We start from the raw sequence: 23,788 nt of genomic DNA on the forward strand, positions 1-23,788 counted from the left end.
AGGCAATGGGAATCAATGAACACTTTCACCTGAATTTCCACCGGCCTTTTTCTTCAGCCAGAATCATCTTGATATTCTCTGAATATTCTTTTAGAGATGAATATGATGTCAGTTTCTTCAATAAGTACACATACACACATTTTAGGCATATGTGTGTATCTACATTTATACAAGTGTATATATACACACACATACATACACACATGTATATAGTCTACATATATATATATTTCTGTGTGCACTTATACACATATGCACACATAATGTCCTTTGGTTTATTTTCAGACTCTTATATGAAATGAATTTTTGATGGTTTCCCTTAATTTTTTCTTTAAATCTAAACTGGTTTAAAAAGACCTTCGCAACAGGTAATAAACTTCTTTTAAAAATCATAAATATTATTACATTTTAAAGCATTATAGAGAGAAGGTCATATGGTGTTCGAGAAGACAGACATACATGCCAATATGGGGGGGGCAGAGAAAAGAAAGAAAAATGGGTTTTCCAGAGTTTTCTCTTAAAGTCACCACCTCTAAGGAATGGAACTTAGTGCCCTTGCGTTGCTGGCTTTAAGGAAAGGAACTCTGAGCTTTAGCCACACGCTCCCACAGGAAGGGAGAAATGCAGCCAGAAGTGGTCGATCAGTTCTCCGGAATCAAATCAAACCCATAAAGGGGTCAATCCTTGGGATAAAAAACAAAGCGATGATGGGTCCAGTAGAAAGCATTTCTATTTGGTAATGAAATAGTGCTGTGTCTTGCGGGGTCGGCAGGGGGAGGAGTGTGTCACCTTTGGGTTGCCTGTTAAACATCTTCAGGGGTTGCTCAGTTGTCAAGATGGTAACTGTGTGCTTTCCCTATGGAGGTCTTCTCTTGCTTCCTTCGGCCTCCCCGTTGCTAGGGGACGGGTCAGCATGTCCCCCCTTTGGCAGAAGAGGCTCCACACAAATGACGGTCCGCATCCTCAGACACATCCCCTTCACCCTTCACACACCTCTTCCAGAATGGAGGCCATTTCCCCAACGCATCAAAGAACCACAACCATATGTTTTAGAGATCAAAGCCCGAGTGTATGTGCACCCAAAATACTCATCTCACTACTCACATCAGATTCAGAAGCTCCAAAGTGATTGAGGAAGAGGAATGTTCCTGTGTTCTAAGCCACCGAGCTATTCTTTCCTAGGCGCATTGCCAGACTTCCCTCGCCTTTTTTTCTTTCAGATAGCTATGTGAGGAACCCCAGAAAATTGGGGCTGGGATGAATTCTATACAAATGGAATAATTTGGGCTTCTCTAGCAGATTCTACCGTCACAGAAGAGCAGCTGGTGAAAAGGACAGTCACGCTACTGAGGTTTTTACATGGATCACGCTGGCTGAGTAGGACAAGTTATGCTGTTGGTGTTGGTGGAACGATTTCCAACGCTCATGCTTTTTGACCCTCTCTTCCCCAGCCAGTGATTAGGGCTGTCATGGATGGCGAATTGTGCATCACCCTACCTTCATCTACGTCACTGAAAAATCTTGCTAAATTCCAAACATTTTCCCCCAAAGGACCTACAGCATCTTTTGTGCTTTAGACATTCAGCGCTTACCTTCTGTTATTATCTTTCCCTTTTTATGTAGTAGGTCCTCAGCTGAGACCATGAATAAATGCTCTTGGAGTCACTGCGTGTGGCTTTTTAAATGTATTCTCTTCTCAGATAGGAACAAAATGGAGGGGAAAGCTGTCCCAGTTTTGTTTGCTGGCTATCGCCTATCCGAATGACACAAATAAAGAACTTTAGAGTCACAAATAGGACAGAGGTTTTGGTGGGAACACTGTATTTGGGGCACAGAAGTAAAAAGATTGCGTCCATTGCGACAAAAAAAATCATTGACAGTGAGTGAAGCTTCAGATCGAGAGGTTGGAATCGCTTATGAGAGAGTGACAGTAATTGCTAGGTTCCTGACAGAGTGTGGAACGAGGACAGAGAGGCAGAGATGGGGTAGGGAGGGAGGCAGTGGAGGCCCGGCTGCGGCTCTAGTTCTTATGAAGGATGCTTTTCAGGCTTCTCTCCACAGCTTCGTCCAGCTCCTCCTCCAACTCCTCCTTCTTGGACATGGCCAGCTTGGACTGGTAATCCCGCACAACCTGGTCGATGTAAGGGGCACTCTGTGTGCCATGCAGCATCAGTGTCCACTCCTTCAGCACCCCCTTCTGGGGTGTGCTCCCGACAAACCCCAGCTCCAGGGTCCAGGTTCCTCGGGCGTCTTCTCCCCACGTGTGGGTGGTCATGAAAGGCCACTTGTCAAAGCCCACCTTAGAGTCGTCATCCCTTGGACGCCGGCTCAGCAAGATCGACTTGGTGCCCATCGGGGAAGTCATGTTGATGTTCAGGTCTCCTCTCCTGGTGGCATTGACTGTGATGACAGCTTGGACGTGCTCAAGGTAGCGGACGAAATTTTCTTTCCCCTCACATGCATCGGTGGTGAGGCTCAGCACCAACTTGCCAGTGGATGGTATTTTCCTGAGGGCAAAGGGATGAGGAGATATGGTAAGGGGTAGACACACTATACTTGGGGTTTTGAAGGCAGCTGCAGGTGCCAGAAAGAGCAGGGGCTTTGGAGCTAATCAGACAGACCAGCAGCGTGAGCCTGAGCACCTTACCTATGGCCCTTACTCATACTTTCTGTGTGGAGGGGAAATGGAGTGGAGGCTGCCCACGTCCTTCTCACTTCCTCCCTCCATGCCCTCTCTGAGTTCATCTGCAGCTGTGGCTCCCGTGTGTTCTGACCGCTTCGCACCTCAGGTATTGGCATCTATGAGCTGCTCTTCTGGAACTTTCCCCACATCATGAGAGCTAGCTCAGCCAATGTGCAGGGCAGCCCCAAAGTGTCAGGGACTGAACCTCTCAGGGACCACCCCTTACCAGTGATTTGAATAGAAAGCGACAGAGGAATATACCCTGGCATCCATCCCTCAGTGGGACACCTCAATGTCTACCCTGTTGCCTATGGTGACAACTTGCTTATCCATGCACTCCTGTCTGGCTCTTTTCCTCCTCCCTGTCTCACATCTCTAACTGTCACTGGCATTTCCTGGGAGCTTCTCTCAAAAAATTGTCAGCACCCAAATCTCACCTCTACTTTTTTTTTTTTTTTGAAGATTTTATTTATTTATTTGACAGAGAGAGACACAGCGAGAGAGGCACCACAAGGAGGGGAGCAGCAGAGGGAGAGGGAGAAGCAGGCTTCATGCCAAGCAGGGAACCTGATGCAGGCCTCTATCCCAGAAACCTGGGATCATGACCTGAGCCAAAGGCAGACGCTTAACGACTGAGCCACCCAGGCGCCCCCTGAGTCTACTTTTGGGACAACCCAAAGTTGTCCCAAAGTTATGAGCTGAGATAGGACCTCATAAGGCCTTTCTTTTGAAGTGTTAAGTATCTTGATAAATAAAAATTATTGCTGGGGCACTTGGGTGGCTCAATCGGTTAAGCATCTGCCTTCAGCTCAGGTCATGATCCCAGGGTTCTGGAATTAAACCCCGCATCGGGCTCCCTGCTCAGTGGGGAGCCTGATTCTCCCTCTCCCTCTGCCTCTCCCCTGGCTTGTGCTTGCTCTCCTGCTCTGTCTCTGTCAGATGAATAAATAAAATAAAAAAAAATTATTGCTATTGTGATTGTTATCACTGTCACAGAAAAAGCTGAAATGGGGTTATTAATCCTAGTGAAGGAGTATCCCTTGAAAGATCAGGGGAATTTAGAAGCCTCTCTGGTCACAGAGTTGGAGCCCCATGGAGGGTCAGCCTAAGCATTCCTCGGCTGACTTTCCACACAACCGATCTCCTTCCTGGATATGGCCTCCCTTGAAGGCAAGATGCTTAAAGGTTCTTGCATGAGAAACATAACAAAGTAAACCACATTAAACTGCATGGTATAATGGAAAGACTCCAGACTTTGGGAATAAATCCATTTGGGTTAGAATTCTCTTCTATGCTTACTGGTCAGGAGAGCTTGGGCAAATTATTGGCATACTTCGAAGTCTCACTGTCATCGTGGGTGGGTTTTGTGAGATTAAATCAGACCACGTGTGGAAACATGGAGCATAGTGCCAGGATCATGGTACTAGCTCCCCTAGTACTACGGGGTACTTCCCTGGGCTTTTCCCTATGTGAATATCCTTCCTTGATAGGATATTTTATTTTGGAGTGTAAAATGGTGGGTATTTTAAAACACATGTCTTGCGGAGCCCATTTATGAAAAGATGATCCCACACCGAGCTCAGAGCCCAGCCTTGGTTCTGCATGACCCTTGGAAGCAAAGCTACAGACCTGGGAGGGGAGGGCTTGTTGAAACTTACTCAGTGGCTCATTGGGAAAGTCAATACTCTCCTGAGGAACTTTCAAAATATATGCTTTAATAGTTTCATGGAATGCTGCCATTATATGCCCTCTGCATGGATGCTGATGCTGATTGATGCATGAAATACCCATTGGCCATGGAGATCTAGTGGTGGTGGTGGTGGAGGTGCGGTACCACGCTCTGGGGAAATCATCCAGTTTGGTGGAGAGCGAGCATTAGGCTGGCTCTGGAAGTCAGAGTATGCAAAGATCCTAGCTAGATCTCTCAAAAAAGATGCGATTTCTTCTCAACAGGGTCAGAAACATAACAGATGAACTGATACGTGACCATCAATCTTTCGGGCTCTAGCCCATAAGTAGAGAGCTATTTGGGCAGAATGAAGGTCCAGTTATGGGCAAAGCATTTGAACCATCTGAGCTCATTTTCTTTACCCATACAATGGAGGTATTACTTCCTATACTGAAGAATTGCTGTGTAGATAAAATAGAGATACACACTCAAATACATCGTATATTCACAAATGTCTGGACCAGAGTGGCCAACAGAACTTTCTGCAATGAGGGAAATGTTCTATATCTGAACTGTCCAATATTATAGTCACCGGCCACCTGTGGCTATGGGGCATTTGAAACGTGATGAGTGTGAGGAACTGAATTTTTAATTAATTTAATTTTAATAATTAATTTAAATTTAATTTTATTAAATAGCCATCTGTGGCTAGTTGCTTCTCTACTGGATAGCACATATCTAAATTATTTGCAGATGTTCAATCTGAACCTGATGCCACCAACCCCCACTCATTAGAAAATTTCCCGGGGTTCTGTGGTGAGCACATTCCGTTTTTGTCATGGCTCACAGGCTCTGGGAAAAGCAGCCAGGAGAACTGTGGATCCTGTGCTGCTGGTTTTCTGGCAACCTTGCTGGGAGCTTCTGGAACATCCAGACCTCAGGAATGAGTGAAATGCCATGTTCTACTGTTGAGATTCTACACAGACAGGCAGGCAGGTCCAGAATGGAGGCTTTCTTTTTAGAATAGAGCCTCGGGGAATCTGGAACTCTCCAAGGAGCATAGCTGGAGGGAATAGCAGATGATGACAGAGCCCACAGCAGGAAGAGACCCTGTGCTGAGTTTGAGCCCCTTTCCTCCTGTTCAGGCCAGGCCACCTTGAGAAATTCAAGAAGCAAATTCATAAGCCAACAACTAAAGACTCTTACTCAAGTACTAGTCACTTTAGGTACTACAGAGCATCGCTAGTCATTTGTCAAATGCAATACTCCCTATTATGACAAGGATCCAAAACACAAGTAGGATTCTTAAAAAAAAAATAAAATCATTTTTTTATCCCTATTTGCACTCAGGGCACTTATGCACTGGTGTTCACCAAGTGACAGTCCCTTTACAAGTCAGTTTGTGGAATCTCTGGCAGAAAAGTGACATTGCTTCCCCAGCGGGAAAACTGGAAATATTTCTTCCATTGGCTAAGAACCAGAGATGGGACGGCTACTGTAGCTGGGAATGAGATCCACAGCCCACGTGCAATGGGGGGGGGGGGGTCCCGTAAAGGAATGAGGGCCGAGATGATCTCTTATGATAGAGGGAGAGAAATCTGATTTGGACCAAACTGGAGACGACCTTCACACACACACACACACACACACACACACACACACACACACACACACACACACCATGGCTTTTGGGGGGCTTCAGTGGACGCAGTCTCTCTTCCAGATTCCTTCCAGAGCTGCTTTGAGCTTTGACTACTGACTCTTGCCTGCCCCTTTCCCTGCAGAAGAGCAGACTAGAGCCCAGGCTGCCTGTTGTTTGGCCTAAGGGATGAGGGAATGCATTTGTGAGAGGGCTGGAGGGAGGGATGAAGGAAGGAGGCTGAGACAGGATGGGCATTATCCTGGAAAGCAGAAGACAGACTGGAGTGGGCACCAACACACCACTTTGTGTTAGAATTCATCAACTGTCCCCGTAGCCTTGGGATTGGGGTGTGGGCAGGGGCTGGAGGCCATTCCAAGCACCCTGGGGAGTCTGGCTTGTTTAGGGCTGTGGAGGTATCACCCACTGGCAAAACTCTGCCATCGTTGCCCTGCGTGTGAACTGCCCACCGAATGTGTGGGGAGCAAGCCCCTGAGAGAGCAGTGGGTTCTTCTTGGAATGTTAAGGCACTTTGAGATGAAATTAAAAGGCTTGAGTGAATTCCAAAGGAGGCAAGCTTGGATGAGAGGCAAGCTTGGAGGAGGCAAGCTCCTTTCTCAGGGAGCCTTCTTGGCAGGCATCATGGCACTGGGAGAGCGAAGGAACCGTATCTGCCAGGTGTTTCTTACTACTTCTCTCTCTCTTTTTTTTTGGTTCACTTGTATGTTCTGATTTTCCTATGGTGATCATATTTTGCTTTTACAAGAAGAAAAGGAATATAATCCTTATTTAAAAGAAAAGCAAATCCTTATTTGCTCAGGAAAGTCAATTTGCAAGGTTGAAATAGGGAGTACCTGGGTGGCTCAGTCCATTAAGCACTGGGTTTTTGATTTTGGCTCAGGTGAGGATCTCTGGGTCCTGAGATTGAGCCCTGCGTCGGGATCCATGCGAGGTATGGAGCCTGGTTGAGATTCTCTCTCTCCCTCTCTCTCTCCTCCTCCCTCCCCCTGGTGTGTGTGCAGAAGTGCCCTTGGGGCTCTCTCTTGCACTCTCTCTCTCAAAAAAAGGGGTGCCTGGGTGGCTCAGTGGGTTAAAGCCTCTGCCTTCAGCTCAGGTTGTGGTCTCGGAGTCCTGGGATCGAGCCCCACATCGGGCTCTCTGCTTAGCAGGGAGCCTTCTTCTCCCTCTCTCTCTGCCTGCCTCTCTGCCTATTTGTGATCTCTGTCAAATAAATAAATAAAAAATCTTAAAAAAAAGAAAAGGTTGAAATAGGAGATGGTTGTTTATGGAACCAAAAGAGACTCTGCTTAGATCCTTAGTCACACAGACCACGTTCCGGAACTCATTTCCTGCAAAAAAGTGAGGAACCCATCAAGAGGTGTGAGTTACTCTCTGAACTTTTAGAATATGTACAGAGGCCTTGTGTTCAAGTCCTATCAAAGATACACTTGGGGACCCGAGGTTGTCTTATACACTCATTGCACATTGTTGCAAATAAGTGGTTGATTGCCTCGTGTCTAGAAATGGGCTCTGCTTCCCAGGGGGACACCTGTGTAATGCTCTCTGTGTTCTCAACCCTCAACTGTATGATAAAAATAATTAGTTATGACACGGCAGTTGTTTTATTAGACTACAAATGATAGTACTAATAATGGAGGGTCTAAGATCTGTGCTTTGTGGCCATCACAGAAGAACACTCAGCAGGTAGGCTTTGCGATGTTTTCTCTTTCCCAGGTAGCAGTGGCAGGTGGGCATTAACCAACACAGGATAAACCGTGGCTTGGCTGTGACCCTGTCCCTGGTCCCACAGCTGGTTTGACGCAGGACACAGCCACTTCTCTCTTTACCATGCTGCAACTGGAATTCCTATCAGGTTTTAACACCAAAGTCACTTAAAATTCATAGTTTGCCACAGCCTCAACGGCACAGAGTGAAGGGGAGGATGGGGGCAGTCTGTGCCAGACAGCTCACCCCACGCTTCAGCATCCCAGGGGTTGGGGGTGGGGGGAGGGCACGTGGCTGCCTCTGGCCGGTGAGCGGACCTGGCTTTGCTCTGCTCACCGCGCACGGCTGGTTCTGTATAGACACTCACGGCCGGTTGTATTTTTCCTCCGTATTTTTGTTGAGCACCCTTCACCGACTCAGCTGATAAAGTTGCGTTAGAAAATTGGTTTTCAAATTGGTTGCTTCTCTGGGAAGATGAATGTCAAGGAAACCTATAAACTTGACAGTTGGCACTCACCCCACTTGGGGGCTGATTCTAGGCAGTCCTGCACGTCTCAGCAAATGGCTGCTGATGCCTCTATCCTGGTCCCACAAGAGTGTGGTTCAGGGTGACCAGGTCCTTCTTTGCACAGAGCCTGGGTGCCACCCTAAGGACCAACCTTACCAGCCTCTGAGATTTGCAACATGCCCACTTGCCCTAGGGCTCACTCACTTGGGTCTGAGAACGCAATTCAGGTGTGGGGTGGATGAGGGTGACACAGAGGCCTTCCATCAAGGCTGGCCTCTGTCCCTAATCCTCCTGGCTGATCTGCCGGTCCTCACTGCCACCACTTAGCCATCTTCCTTGTACCCAGGTGCTGCTGGCTGAACAGTCACTCATTCAGAAAATATCTCCCATATGACTTCCAGGTGGCAATTCTAGGTACTGAGGGCACAGCAGTGAACAAGACACACTAGGTTCCTGTCCCTGGAGTGGCGGGGGGGGGGGGGTCCCAATTCTGGTCTGTGCTCAACTAGCTTTCCAATTTCCTTCCACTGAAAGTTGGGCTGCTGATATTAGATAAAGTTTCTAGTGAGCTGTGAGCTGCTGGGCCTCGCGCACCCTAACTATAACGTGAAGGATTTGCCTCTGGCTCCAAATTCAACATTTATGGGGATTATGGCATGTGCTCAGAAACTGGAGAGAGAAACTGTCTTCCGTTACAGCCCATGTTCTCCGCCTCGCTCCCCCCCCCCCCGCCTCACAAATGCGTAGAACCTAAAGATCGTCAACGATCCACCCTTGCCTGGCGTGACCTCAGAAGAGAAGGTCAGCCATCAACATTTACCTTGACTGAGCTGACTGTTGCCTTAAACACTGCAACTGTTCACTCCTTTCTGTTAATTGTGGATGGAGCTGGTGTGCAGCTGACTGTGGGTCGTGCCTCCGTAACATGGTGCCTGGGCAATGTGTGGGCCCTACCTGAGCTTCTGGAGAGGAGCAAACACCATAGCTTTTCCCTCCTGCCAAGTCCCTTTCTGTAAATCTTTCCCTCTTCGCAACAAAGGAAGGAGGTCCTGGGCCCAGGGTTTTGGTGGACATTGGAGTTGCTGGTTCTGGGAATTAGAACCATTTACTCTATCTTTCTGAGCTTCCTGTTCTCTCAGTGTGGAGGAGAGTGGTCACACCAGCCTCCTATGGGAGAAGAGTGTTGCCTGACCTAGTGACTGTCCGGGAGCTGCTCTTAGTAGTGGCATTACTGTGCCTGCAAGCTCCCAGGGCCACCTCAGGGAGCCCTCAGGGCTGCTGGAGTGTCCTGCCATCTGTGTGCAGGGAGCAAGTGGTGGACCCGCGTGCAGGGGACACTGGGGGAGGCACAGGCTAAGCGGACTGGTCTGGCTCTCTTTCAGGCTCAACTTCTGGACACTTTCAAAGAATTGTTATTCAATTGACATTTCTTGTTCTGTTTGCACTATGTAGCATCCCTCCTGGGATGGTGTAACTACCAGAGGGCATCAGAGCTAAGCCATCCAAGACGGCAGCCACCAGCCATATGTCGCTATTGTAACTTAAACTCAAGTTAGGTCAAATGAGCCACCTTCCTAGTGCTCCCTAGCCATGAGCTGTTGTACTGGACACTCAGATACAGAACATTTCCACCATCGTTCCAGGTCTCCTGGGCTTTCCCAATCACGCAAAGGGTTGTTTTGAATTCTAACGAGGGCAGTAGAGTGGTCAATACCCGTTGGACATTCACTTTGGATTTATCCTTCCTTTTCCTATTTGGACGGAAGTTCCCAGACTTGTCTCCTTTTCGTCACCCTTTTTGTAGACCCTGGCAGTGATAAGGTCTCTGGGACAGCAGTTATGGAGTCTGGGGGGAGTGGGCTCACCCGATAGGTAGGGGTTTCAAAGTCCCCAGGGAAGTCTTACTGCCCCCCAGACCCTTTGATGTGGGCTGAGCCTCACTTCCTCTCCAGTGGGGGATCATTGAGTATACTGAGAGGCCCCTCAAGTGGTGGGGTGTTGGCATCAGGGAGCCTGGGTTCGAATCCCAGTTTGGCTATTCAATAGCTAGGTCTTCTTTGGCATACCCTTAAACTCTCTGAGCCTTTCCTCACCTGTAATAACACTGTCCAGCTGAGAGGAGGGCTCTCTGATGTAGAGCCTAACGTAGGGCCCAAGGGCACAGCAGGAGCTCCCGAAGGCCAATATCATCTAATGAAACACACTGGGATTTGCAGATAGGATTTGTTTCAAGTCCTGGTCAGATCTTTGTAACCTTGAGCACATTTCTCATGTTTTCTGCCTCTTGGCTTCCTCCCCTGTTTCGAGGTAACAATGATCATACATATATTCTGGACTTACAAGGATGAAACACACATAGTTTATGTAAAAGGCCTCCCACCAGCCACCTAGGAGACACTTCTCCCTGAGACACAGCATGGAACCACTTTGCTATTCATACCACAAAATATTCATAGCCTGCCTGCATGAGGTAAGGCATACCATCAATAGGCTGGCTGGCTAGGAAGCTTAGGCAGATGTAAAGCACATGGCACACAGTAGGTGCCCAATAAAAGCTAATTGCTTCTTTCACTTAAACTTGACCTTGACTGAGTCAACTTTGACTTTGACCAAGTGACCTTGACCTAGTCAAATTTGTCTGGGACACAGTGAAACTGTAGGACCAGACAGAGGAGCACAAGGATGAACAGAAATTTCGTAGGTACATGGCAGCCTTGGGAAAAGGGACAGGAATGCAGCCAAGCTGCTGATTTTATTGGCACATGAAATGCCATGCAGCCCTGTTTAAAAAGTTATTAGAGAAAGGACTTGCTCTGATGCTTTCCTATTCTACCTAGTGTTGACAGCAGCTCTGCTGCTGAGATCATGGTCTGGTTCAGGGAAGACCCATGCAGCTCTGTAACACCCACTTGGTACCACTTTCTGGGAGCCTGGCAAGTGATCAGTGAGGATGCTGGCCCAACACTGTGTGGGACATGGGAAGAGAGTGTGGGTCCCAGGGACTCACAATTTTGAACTCATATAGGAATCAATTATGGTATCCAAAATTCCAGGAGATTATCATCTTTCCTTTTCTCATGAGCATGAATTAGGAGCATCCAAAGTCATGGAGGAGAAGGAAGGGCCAAGTTACATTTATTGAGTGCCTACTAGATACCAGTTTTACATTTATTGTCTCACTAAGGTTTCCCAGCAGCTTGGTGAGAAAAGAGTTATTAGCTCCATTTTACTGGCGAGGAAAGAGAGAAGAGGTTTTCACTTTGGGGACATAAGGAAAGAATTCCAGTTGGTGTAAGAATTTAGACAGAAGAACGACCCCCCCGCCCCCAGTATTAACTTTCCTAACTTATAAGGAAAACGTAGCTTCTCCTTTGATTCTGAATGCAGGCCACTTGCCAGAGCAGTATCAGCACTCCCTCAGAGTTTGAAGAGCCCAGAGATGTTCATATTCCATTACAATGACTGACAGTATCTTATAGTAACATTTTGGTCATCATCCCTGTTCTGAAATGATTGTGGCCATTAGGCTTGCCACTGGGAGCTTTTTATGTAATGTGTTGTTAAGAGAAAGGACATATATTACTTCATCACAGATTTGGTTTTCCAAAACTTTTATACCTGGTTTTCAGTATCATTGGCTTCCTTTGTGGTGCTATGTATTTTATCTAGTGCATCTAAAGATGTCATACTGAGATGGGGTCCACAGACATCACCTATCCTGCTGCAGAGGCCAGGGTACAAAGGCTGAGAATTGTTAAAAGAGAGGTCAGGGAGGTCAAAAATATCGTGCAGTTTGGTGAAATCAAGACTGGCATCTAGGTCTGTAACCGACTACACAACTCCTGAGGATCCAAGACTGAGGGCGAGTGGAGAGGGAGGATGTACGGTGACAGTCTGTCTCTGGCCAAGCTCAGATGACCAACAGAAATGAGGCTGGTGTGGGGTGGTTAGAGAGATGCATTTTATCATTGTTTAAATGACATAAGCACAGGTGTATTCTCAGAACGCACCACTATGCAACAGTGAAAGTAAATGAACTCCCACTACACACGAGAACGTGAATGGATCTCATAAACATAACGTTGGGTCAGAGAAATCGGACACATCCATATTGGGTGATTCTAGTTAGATAAAGTCCAAGAAGTGGCAAAGCTAATCTATAGGGGCAGGAATGAAAACAATGAGTGTCTATAACATGTGGCGATTAACTAACTGGAAGGGGGCACATGGGATCTTTCTGGGGTGATGGAATGTTCCATCACTTGATCAGGTGGTGGTTACCCAGATGTGTACATCAAAACTCAAGTAATACATTTAAGTTCTGTGCATTTCATCGTATGTAAGCAATATCTCAACTGAAAATAATGATAAACATTGCTATTTCCATCTCACTGATGAATTGATGAGGAGAGAAATGAAATACAAAGGGGTCCTCATTGTCCAATCCTCTTGCCATGATGGGAAGTTAAAAGAAAATTAGGTGCAGGTGATCAGCACAGTGGTTTCTGTGTAAATGCCTCACTCACATCCCTCCAGATGGCTATCCATCTCACTCAACATCAAATCAAGTCCTTATGTTGCCCCACAAGTAGACTGAATAAGTAAATTGTGTTATAGTCATACAATAGAACATTATTCAGCAATGATTATAAATGACAAGTAGTCAATTATAAATGATTATAAATGACTATAAATAATTATAAACGACTATACACTAAATATGATTGAAGCTTTCTGAGCTAAAGAATCTACATATAAAGGAGAAGATAGTGTCTGATTCCATTTACATTAGGTATAAAATGGGCAAAATAATCTATGGAGTTTTAAGGTTACTGTTGGGGAGACAATGATGGAAGGAGACATAAGGGGCATCTGGGATATTGGTCATGATCATGGTCTGTTTACCGATCTGGGACCTGGTTACACTGGATGACTTGTGCACTCAAAAATACGGTACAATAAAAAAAAATATTAAAAGAAAATACAGTATAAGCCACTGAAACAGTAAAGGATCATACTTCAGACCAGGGGTTCCGAGTCCCCTAATGGTGTTCTATGTATGTGGGGCCCCCTGGAGTTATGTCTCTCTACAGCTCTGTCTGGAAGTTGATTGTCTCTGATTCAAATCCAGTGCATCTCAAGCTGACAGAGAGGGAATCTTTTGCCCAGGCCATAGCACCCTCTCTGGGATATTTTCCACATGCACTTACTCAGGATCCTGCACGGAGCCTCCCACACAGTGGAATCTCTCAGGCACAGTTTTCCAGTCTTTAGCCATTTTCACCATGGCGCCCGCATCAAGGACCCCGTAGCCAAAGAGGTGATTAAACTCCAGGCCAACCCCATTCCTCCGCCATTGATGGACCTCGTCGTGAAGCTGATTCCGTTTGGAGGTGAGCACAGTCAAATGCTGCATGTCTCTCCAGGTCAGACCCAGGCTGGATACCGGAGGCAGAAAGATTCAAGAGCACGGCAAGAGGGGAGCGCACAAGGTAGGAGAGAGAGGGAAAGAGACACAATGACTAAGATAGAACATAGACCCCATGTAGGATTTTGGAACATCTATGAACCTGCAAGTAAGGGGAGGATTTCCACACATCATTTAGAACCATTATACATATAAATTTCAAAATCTTGCCTTTCTTACTTAAATAAATTTACTTCAAATGCACATTTTAACACACACTGGAATGGCTGAACTGAACTGAAAAAGACTGACAATACTAAGTGTTGGCAAGGACGTGAAGCCTCTGGATCTCACATACTTTGTAGATGGATAGGTAAATTACTGCAAACATTTTGGAAAACTGCTTGACTGTATCTTCTCATGTTGTGCAAGTGTCTAAGCTGTGGCCTAGAAGTTCCATTCCTAGGTATGCATCCCACATAAATGTGTGTATATATCCACCTGACATGTGTATTTGAATGTTCATGGGCCCAAACTACAAAGTTCCCAAATGTCCAACCACAGTAAAATGAATAAACCAATGGAGATGTATTTGCAGGATGTGAAATACTGTTCTACCATAAGAACAAATGAACCACAGCTACTCTGAATAATACAGATGGATTTTGCAAATAGAATGTCAACCTAAAGAAGCCAGACCTAGTAGAAAACATTCTGTATCATTCCATTTTTTTAAAGTATAAAACCAGACCCAAGTAATCTATGCTGTTAGCAGTCAAGTTAGTGGTTAGTCTTGGGATGAGGGATTGGATAGTGGCGCAAGGGAGCTTCTGGGTGCTGGCAGTGCTCTGTTTCTTGATCTGGGTGTTGGTTACATGGATATGCTCCATTTGTGAAAATGAGGCTGTCATTTCTTCAACAGCAAAGATTGTATCTTCAGTATATATTTATCCCCAGTGCCCAGGACAGCAGCCCTTGGTACACTGTTTGTCCAGTGGATAAACAAATCTGTTTGCAGGTGCCACTGTCTTGAGAAATCAGTGTCTAGTATTATTCATTGCCTGTGTTTTTCAAAGTGCAAGTCGGACCCATTTGTGGGACAGGAAATCAATTTATTGCATAGATTATTTACCTGGGCTGCATATTAAAATCTCCTGGTGAGGACATTAAAATCCCATTGCTTAGGCCACATCTTGGACAAATTAAGTCAGAACCTCGGGGAGTGGGACCCAGACTTTGGAAACTGTGAACACTTCCCAGGTCATTCTAGTAGACAGACAGCTAAGCTTGAGAACCAATGATTTAATGAACAGGACTATCATTAAAAAATGAGCAGAATAGAACAGAAAAGAGTAATAGTGTGGATTGCATGTAATACAAGAAACTATTTTTCATAAAACTCTGTGTATGTATGTGTATGTTGTGGGTTGCAACACAAAATTTATTTCAAATCAAAAAGCTGGAACAACGCTGCACTGTCGTTCTTGTTGGAAGTCAGATAATTCAAGACTAGGAACAACATAACTCATTTGATAAAATTTCAGCATATGTAGCATTCACTGGTTTGAAGTTCTGAATTAGAACCAAAAGACGCCAATGATTCATGTCCTCTTGCAGTGTAGACCTTCAGCGGTTAAGGAGAAAGTTTCAAGGAATACCACCGTTCATTTGAGAAATATATAAACATATCTTGGATATATGGTCCCTAGGACCCAAGTGAATGGTGTGAAACTTCAAGAAGTTGATTATTTTGCCAGAGTGGGATTCTGAATTCATTAAATACAGAAGTATTGATAAATGAGAATCTGGTGATCTTGAGATAATCTGGCTGACAGGTGGATTATCTACCATCTTTGCTAAGGGTTTGGCCACAAAAACCTGCTATGCTTCCTGGAGCTTGGAGAGGGATGTTAGACATTGGAGGTAGACGTTTCTCCATGGATTTATTCTCATGGGGCCCATGAGAGAGACAGAGAGAACCAGTCAGAACCAAGATCTTCTCACTTCTGGAATAAATCAGAGGTAGTCCATATTCTCATGCTATTGAGTCGGTGACACTGTTTGGCCAGCCATTTATGTATGTCTGAGAGGTAAAACTAAGTCCCTCCTCATTCCCCCTTCTGAGCAATTTCAGAGTTGACAGCATACACTACTGTGTGAAACAGTATTTCTTCCATCTGCATAAAGCTTTATTCTTACCATAGTAGGGCAAGAATTATAGGTCATACTTATTAAATAATAAAAAACTAAATTTACAGATTATCTACAATATAAAGGTCACCGTGAACAGTGTTATAGGACTAATAACATGACATGTTCTTCCCCGTTCTCAAGCATTTAATAATTTGGAGAATAAGGCACAGATATATGGTAAGGTACTGCACAGTGAAATGATTCCATGAAGGTCCATTAAGCGTCTATCAGGTCCAGGCACTGTTTTGGTTGAAGGTCCTCCTTAGGAAGGTCCCTGCTCTCTCAGAGCCTACAGCCCAGGGGGACAGAGAGACAACTCAATATTTTAAAAGGGAGGGCTGCCACGATGGGGGAGCTCTCAAGGGCAAGAAAACCACCAGTAGGGTCCCTGTGTTATCCCAGCCAGGGGGCTTCAGACTGTGACCCTGAGCTGCTTGCATCAGAATCATGTGGGGACTAGTGACAAATTTAGATTCCTGCCCCATGTCCTTTTAAGATAAGACAACAGATTTCCAGAGGAGGCGAATAATCACCCACTTAGATGCTGGAAGATACAACTATTGTCTCCCTCATGTATATCCTCCCTTTTCCTATTAAGAAACCCTCAATTTTATAGAGAACAGCAATATCATTAGCTCCGAAGCTACGTTTCCCAGCCTCCTTTGTAGTCTAGGGTGGTCCCTTGAGGACTGTGGTCAATGAGAAGTAGGCAAAAGCTACTGGGTGGGGCTTTTTTGAAAAACTTTTAAACAAGGCTGACTCAGCTGGTGGATTTCTTTTTTCCCTTTGCTTTTCTTGTTCTCCTATCTGAAATGTAAACTTGATGGCTAGCGCCCCAACAGCATCTGGAGAACATGAAGGTGGAAGAGCAGAGATCTAGGAAGAGCTGGATTCCCCAAATCCCAGTGGCACCCCCCATGGTAGCCCTGGGGTCCCAACCTCTGTATTATATTTCCCGTGACAGAAAAATAAAACCCTGTCTCAGTTTAGCTCTTGTTATCTGGGATTTTGTTTCCAATCTTGACCTAGCCAGAGGCAGAGTCCAGACATTCAGCTGCCATACAACAGTATCCGGATTCACAGGTTCATAGAGTTCTTGCTTTACTGGATGCCCAGGACTGGAGTCCCTGGAACAGGGCTTGAAAAGACAGATTCCTGGGCCATCCAGTCCCAGAGATTTCCATTCAGTGACTCTTAGCTGAGATGTAGGAATGTATTATTTTAAAAACTAGCCCCCACCCACAGTGCTTCACTTCCCCAGTTATCAGGGAAATGTAAATTAAAACTATAATACAATTCCACTGAACACTCATATGAATGGCTAAAGTGTGGAAGACTGGCAATACCAAGTGTTGGCAAGGATGTGGGGCACCTGTAACTCACACTGCCAGAGGGAGGGTCAATGGTTACCCCCACTGTGTAAAACTCTTTCGGGGTATCTACAGGAACTGTGCATATGTATACCCCATGACTCAGCCTTTTGACTCCCTAGTATAAACCCAACAGAAACGCATCCCTATGTTCACCGAAAGACGTGTAAGCATGTTCATAGCAATAGGACTCATAATGGCCCTCAACTGGAAACAACCCAAGGATTCATTTATACAGTGGAGTAATTCACAATGAGTATGAACAACCTATAACCACATAGAACAGTATGGAGGAATCTCTCAGATGTGTTATTACGCAAAAGAGCACACCCGGTGCTTAGGTAATGGTCTGTTGCTTGATTCAGATGCTGGTTACATGGGTCTATTAATTTCGTAGGAAGTCATTGAGCTGTATCTAACATTTGTGCCCTTTCCTCTGGGTCAATTGTACTTCAATAAAGAGTATAAAAAAAAAATCTGTCTCCCAAAAGGTCAGTTTTGTAAACATTATTTTAGTCCCGTATGTGGGCCACTTTACTGATGGTTCTCTCAAGCCAAAAATTGGCCTCTTTATGATCGACCCCTCAAACCTAGTTCAGCCCTCTAGAAACACACAGAAAGCTCTGGGTCCCAGATGGTTCCCACCCCACCCTCACCCTCCCACCCTCTGGGGCAAAGAAATCATTTGAAATTTTTTCTAGTGTTGATCACACTGGGAAATGTAAGCAATATTCCCTGGGACTCAAGAATTCATTTTCAAGCATTTGTCAGAAAAGTACTTTATGAAAGTAGTGACTGGGATGGACAAAGGAATAATGGCTTCCCTTTTTTCCCCTGGGAGTCCTGGGGGTGGCTGTTCCTCTTTTGTGGTTCTGATGGGTATAGATTTACATGGAATAATTTATTTATTGCATTCAAACTGCTTTGGAAAAGCTTTCTGATTGGACCTGTGGGTGGCTAGCAGCCCTCGACAGCTGTCCTATGTTGCCAAGAACTCCTAGCTGTCTGGTATCACAATAACGAGAGATTAGCTGTAGGAACTGTTCATGGAGTGGCTTTCCCTCTTGCTCCCTCTGGACTCTCTCTTAGGGCTGCTTTGTTCTGACCATTGGTTTTAACTGCTGGCTGCTAGAGACGCTTTGCTATAGGTATAGAAAGCCAGAAATCCCTTGGAGTTTCCTTCCTAGGGCGTGGCTCTCAGCTGGTGACAGACCAGCTCCAGAACATAGCAGCCCAGCATCCTTGCCTTGAGGAAGAACAAGTCCTGAGGCATCACCTACACTGCAGAGCTCCCCATGGGATTGGGCTGAGGCCAGAACTTCTGAAATTGCTTCCTTGCTTGGATTTTCCCCCATCCTTAACCTGCATCCTCTACTTTAGCCTGGTTTCTCCGGAGAGCCCTTCCTTAATAAACTGCCTGCACCAACTTTTGTCTCCGGGGCTGTCCCTAACATCAAGCAGTTGGTGTTCTCAGGAATTTTAGGACTAGATCCTACAATGGACTTGAACCACTACCTGTCAGATATCACTTTTTTCCTGTTTATGGCAAGAAAGAATTAAAATCATGACCATTGCTCCAAAACAAAACAGACTGCATGGTGACTTCTTTTCTGTAAGGCTATCTGCAACCATGTGTCAAAGAATGGTGACTCATTTGTGCAGAGCCCATGAGCCTGTTCAGATATCCAACAGCCTTGTTCCATTACTTTATCAATTTGGACTGTCCCTTTGTGTACATAGAGGCCTAAGCAATTGACTTTTTGCTTTCCAAAATGCAAGGAGACTTGAGTCAAGGTCTACCTTCTTAGATTTAAAGGGTGACCAGAACCCCCTTCTCAGTTCTGGAGCACCCCTTCTTCCTGTTCTCTGCAAGGCTCAACAGCAGGTTCCCTCTCTTTATCTGCTCCTGGCTGGAGTGAGCAGATCCAGCTCAGACACCCAGGCCAGATAGACCTTGAGATGAACTGTTTCATCTTCAAGAAGTTTTAGTCTCCTCACTTAATAGAAACACACTTCCATCAGTGTCTGCTGGAATCCTAAGTTTTCCACATGACTTTTGTTAGAAGAATCAAAGGTTGGCCTGGTTCAAAGAGAGGAGTCACTTCCAATGTGGGGCCTTATCTGTAAAAGGAGAATGGTGATGCCTTTTCTGCTTGAAGACTGAGTATCAGACTAGAGACTCTTTCAAAGTCCTTTCCTATCTAAGAATCAACTCTTACCTCCTTTGCAAGTCAGAAATCACACTGTATTTATGGAGAGAGATGAGTAGGGTTGCCCGGAGATGGACGCTAGAAGCTCCAGTTGCTCAGCAATGGCTGACAAGGATGGGAAATCAACACCCCTTCCCCAGGGGCCTGAATCCAACTTCTCACACTGGCTGGTGCTCCGTTCTTGAGCAGGCTCCCTGCAGCCTGGGCATATGTGCTCCCAGCACCTGGGTGATGCTTGAAGCCCACATGCTCATTCCTCAAACCCAGGGCCAGCCTCTGGCTTGCCCTAAGGGAAGACAAAATGACAGGTGGGCAGGAACCTCTGCTGAGGATCAAATTTAAGGTGTGTCCAGAAACAGCAATACGTGGCTTCTCCGTGGTATGGTGAGAACCGAGAGGACAGCCTCCTCTTACCTGTAACTAAGAAGGTTTCTCAGTAAAGTCCATTTCCTGGTCTACCTTGCATCAGTGCTGAAAGAGAACTCACCTTATAAGTTAACAAATCTTGAGTGAGAGCACCCTCCTCGCCACGGGTTCTGAAAGAGCTTGCTGGATACCAGTTTGGCAATAGTTTTCCTTCATTTAGCTGATTGTATTATTGGAGTAAAATAGCCAGAGGATCCAGAGAGGATAATACGATGATTTTCACAAAGAAAGAAAGATCTGTGTGTCCCTGTTTGGTCCTGAGCTCTCCTAAGGATGTTATTTGTGGACTGTGTGTGTTTATCATCTGGGGCCCATGGTTGCTTTAGAAATGTCCATCACAGTTCACTGGCCCTGACCCTCCACAGGCTCCCATACCCACTTTTGCCTCCATGGGCACCTGGGATTGGGTGGAGAGACACATGTTAGTCCACCCTCTGCCCCGAGATGGAAACATACTTAGCCTCTAAAGCCAGTGCAAACACTCCAGCTGCCTCGGGTGCAGCTGCGGATGTCCCAGAATGCCTCAGGGTGCAGTTGCCATACAAATCTGTAGTCGCCTGAAAGGGAAGATGTTCAGTAATGAGTGAAGAGGTCACTCTACTTCGAATCCCCTAACAATATGAAGCAGAGGATTATCTGTTTCTTTGATTTAAACTCTGCCTCGTTCTGAAGAAGATTAAGATAAAGGTAACAATAGGCTTAGCGTCCATCTGTCTATCTTGCCACACATTTTATTTGAGCTTCCTAGTAGCCCATTCAAAAAGGGACCATCAGTTATAGTTATTAGTGTTCACAAGATAAAAAGAAGTCAAGTGTTTTAAGACAAGCATATTTACAGTTATTCCAGAAACTAGAGAGACATTTATTTCCTGGATTCTGAAAGGAAAACCCCTGTAGGTGGAAAGTGACAAGTCGGTACTACCACCAAGTCCATGCAATGGGGAGGACTTTTGCATTGGGATTGGTTTGGAAAACCCAGATGCCATTGCATCAATTTTTTCCATTCACAAACGAAAGGGTGTCCTTCTCAAAGATGGAAGAATAAACATGCTCAGCTTAAGTTTGCCTAGAAGGACAGACCATTAAAAAGAGAATGTTTCTCTATATCTTATGAAGAGATGCTGGGACTCAGGAAGCCAAGATAACAGATGTGTGAGAAATTGCTTCCACAGTTCTTAAGTGGGGAGACCGATCAAACAGGTTTTAAAGGACTTTCACAAAGAGAAAAAAAAAAGCCCTCATTTTTCAATGGGCCGGGGTGAAAGCAAGGGTTTTCATTATGATCACCTTTAAGCCACAGGAGTTCTCCTTCCTCTGTTTGTCTGTAGAATCCTCATATGGGCCTATTATTTTGAAGGACAAAGTACTAGGGAGGTTTAAGACATCTATTGGGGAAAATTACAATATTCAGGTAGAAGTCAAGGCCCTTCCCCAATCCAAGCAGAGAGTCATAGATAAGGTTGAGGACAAAGTGACACCCTTGGGGTAGGGGGAGGTAGAAGCATCACAAGCACAATAGGATTGGGGTCTCCCTCGCTTCGTTTCTGCTCTGCTCTTTCTGTCTTTTCTGTCCATAGAGTTCCCCCAAGATAGGAGAGGCTGAAGCCTCCTGCTTGGGAGGAGGAGGGACACTCGCTGTTCTCACCAAGACCAAAGAGAGAGCCAGGTCAAGTCTGTGTCCCTTCCGGGTAAAGAGACATCCTGGCTCACATGAGAGCCAGGCCAGCTTGCCAAGGCAGAGCCCAGGCAGGAATTTGGGACTGGAATTCTGGTTGGTAATGATGATTGTGTTCTGAGCTCCTTTCCTCCCTTGGGGGACCCCAGTGGAGGTAGGTGGCCAGTCGAGCTGTAGTTCAGCAGGATTACGGAACAACTCCCAAATTTCAGGCTGGGAGTTCTACGGAAAGGGTGATATGTGAGTGAACTACCCAGAGAGAGGAAGAGATCCAAAAAAATTCATTATGTTCTCTAGATAAATATTTTAAGGGGACTTGGAAAATTCACCATATTACCAAGATGCCCAGGAAGGGAGTGCCGCTCAGAAAAATGCAATAAATAATCCAAGTCTGGGATTTTTAAACTTTTTGTTTCCTCAATCATGGACATATTTTAAAATATGGTGAAAACCACTACTGTTGCCTTGAAAAAATTCATGTGTGCACTGGAGGGCTTATGGACTTAGAGAAGTCCTCCAATGGAGGCTATTTTTTAATTGCTGTAATAAATGGATGGGTTCTTGGCTCAGATGGCACAATGGCCCAGTTGTTAATATTAGCTCTTTAAAGTGGTGTGCTGAGGCAACTTTTTGATCATTAGAGTTCACCACTTTTTGCAAGGCAAAACAATAAACAAGAAAGACAATCAATGGAAAATGAGCTGGAAAGAGATCACAATTATTGCTTCCAACTTGCATACCGCGTGGCTCTACATTGGTAACAAAACATTATCAGGCCTGGAAGACAATGGATCTCCAGAGCCTCCAAACAGGTGCAGACCATTTGAAGGTAGGAGGGAAGAGCCCCTTCCTCCGGTGACCTCATCCAGTGGTAGCTCACGAAGTCACCCAGCGTCTGCATGGCGTCAGGCAGCACGGGTGCACTCCACTGCCTCACCATGGGTGGGGATCACACTCACCACGCCGGCCTCGGGGTTCCTCTTCCTGCCGTTGCTGAAGGTGGAGGCCAAGGTGGAGGAACAGCTCTCGTCATACAGGGCGGTCCTGCCGTCATTGATGGCCGAGTTGATGGAGATGGTCCACATGCTGGAGGCGTAGCCGTCACAGTTGCAGTCGTCGTAGCTGCCACCGTCCCCAGAGGCCCACACGTAGATGCTGCCTTTGCCGCCTCGGCCCTGGGGTTGCGGTCGGTGGGGGGGGGGCAGGGAGAGAGGCCACCAGGTTCCGCGAGCGCCTGCTCCGGGGCTGCCGGGGTCCTGGCCCAAGGAGGGGGCGGCTCCCGAGGGAGCTCAGGACCCAGCCTTCCTCAGCAGCTCGGTGTGATTCTGTCCCCCTGAAAAGCCACGCTCCTGCCCCTGAGGTCTTAAGCATTCTCGTTCTTGTGTAGGGAAGTTACCCTAATTTACTGTTTGAGGTGGGGGTCACCTCACCTCACCTTAAAATTTACAAGTAAACTTCTTTTAAAAAGCTGTACTTTTTACTCTGGTGAAAAAAACCAGAGTATATTGAAAAGAAAATTAAAGAAAAACCTTTCCTACTTGTAATCATTATTCCTCAATTCCTGTTCCTCCTTTCAGACACTTTTCAGCAAAAACGTAAATGTATATATATGTTTATACTTAGCTCTGCAAGAGGTCAAAGATATTTATATATCTCTTTGATTTTATATATTGCTTATATATGCATTTACATATATATAGATGCACATTTTACTCCAAAATATAAAAATCTTGCAAATCATATGTATATACATGCTCATGTGTGTATATATATTTTTTTACCTGATTGGATCATACTAGAATTCTTTTGGGGGCTTGGGGTGGAGGGAGAGGGAGAAAGAGAATTCCAAGCAGGCTTCATGTCCAGTATGGAGCCCCACGTGGGACTCAACCTCATGACCTTGACATCATGACTTGGGTGGAAGTTGAAAGTCAGACTCGTAACTGACTGAGTCACCCAGGAGCCCCTAGAATTCCTTTAAACACAGTAGTATATGACATTTTAACCTGTGTAAGGGAACACCAAATATAGGAAGAAAGTTTAACATAAATAAAAATAACTTCAAATACATAATGATATGCACAGTGATTACTGCCCTATGCTAATTAGTTATGAACGGCAAGCTCAGTTACAAATACCTACGGTTCACGTTGTTCTTCTGTTCAACCACGTTCTTATTGCATATGTTCTTCTTTTCCCGTTCTGACTTCTAGGACTATTCGCTTTATCTCCACAACCCAGAAGTGGCCATTCCCTCTGGCTTCCTATGTTCTGACCCTGGGG

At 45.6% G+C, this 23,788-nt stretch overlaps 1 protein-coding gene across 2 annotated transcripts in view; it reads right to left on the bottom strand.

The window, feature by feature from the left end:
• Window positions 1–338: 338 nt before the first annotated feature.
• The window catches only part of PCSK2 (proprotein convertase subtilisin/kexin type 2), a 257,758-nt gene continuing 234,308 nt past the window's right edge, over window positions 339–23,788 (bottom strand). For both annotated transcript variants that reach the window (XM_047745216.1, XM_047745217.1), the window contains exons 9-12: window positions 22,465–22,680; window positions 20,287–20,387; window positions 13,435–13,662; window positions 339–2,507 (exon numbers count right to left, since the gene is read on the bottom strand). In XM_047745216.1, the coding sequence (XP_047601172.1) occupies window positions 2,021–2,507; window positions 13,435–13,662; window positions 20,287–20,387; window positions 22,465–22,680 (1,032 nt within the window). In that variant the 3' untranslated portion in view covers window positions 339–2,020. The remainder of the gene's footprint in view (window positions 2,508–13,434; window positions 13,663–20,286; window positions 20,388–22,464; window positions 22,681–23,788) is intronic.

Source organism: Lutra lutra, chromosome 9 (genome assembly GCF_902655055.1).
Source record: "Lutra lutra chromosome 9, mLutLut1.2, whole genome shotgun sequence".
Lineage (NCBI taxonomy): Eukaryota > Metazoa > Chordata > Mammalia > Carnivora > Mustelidae > Lutra > Lutra lutra.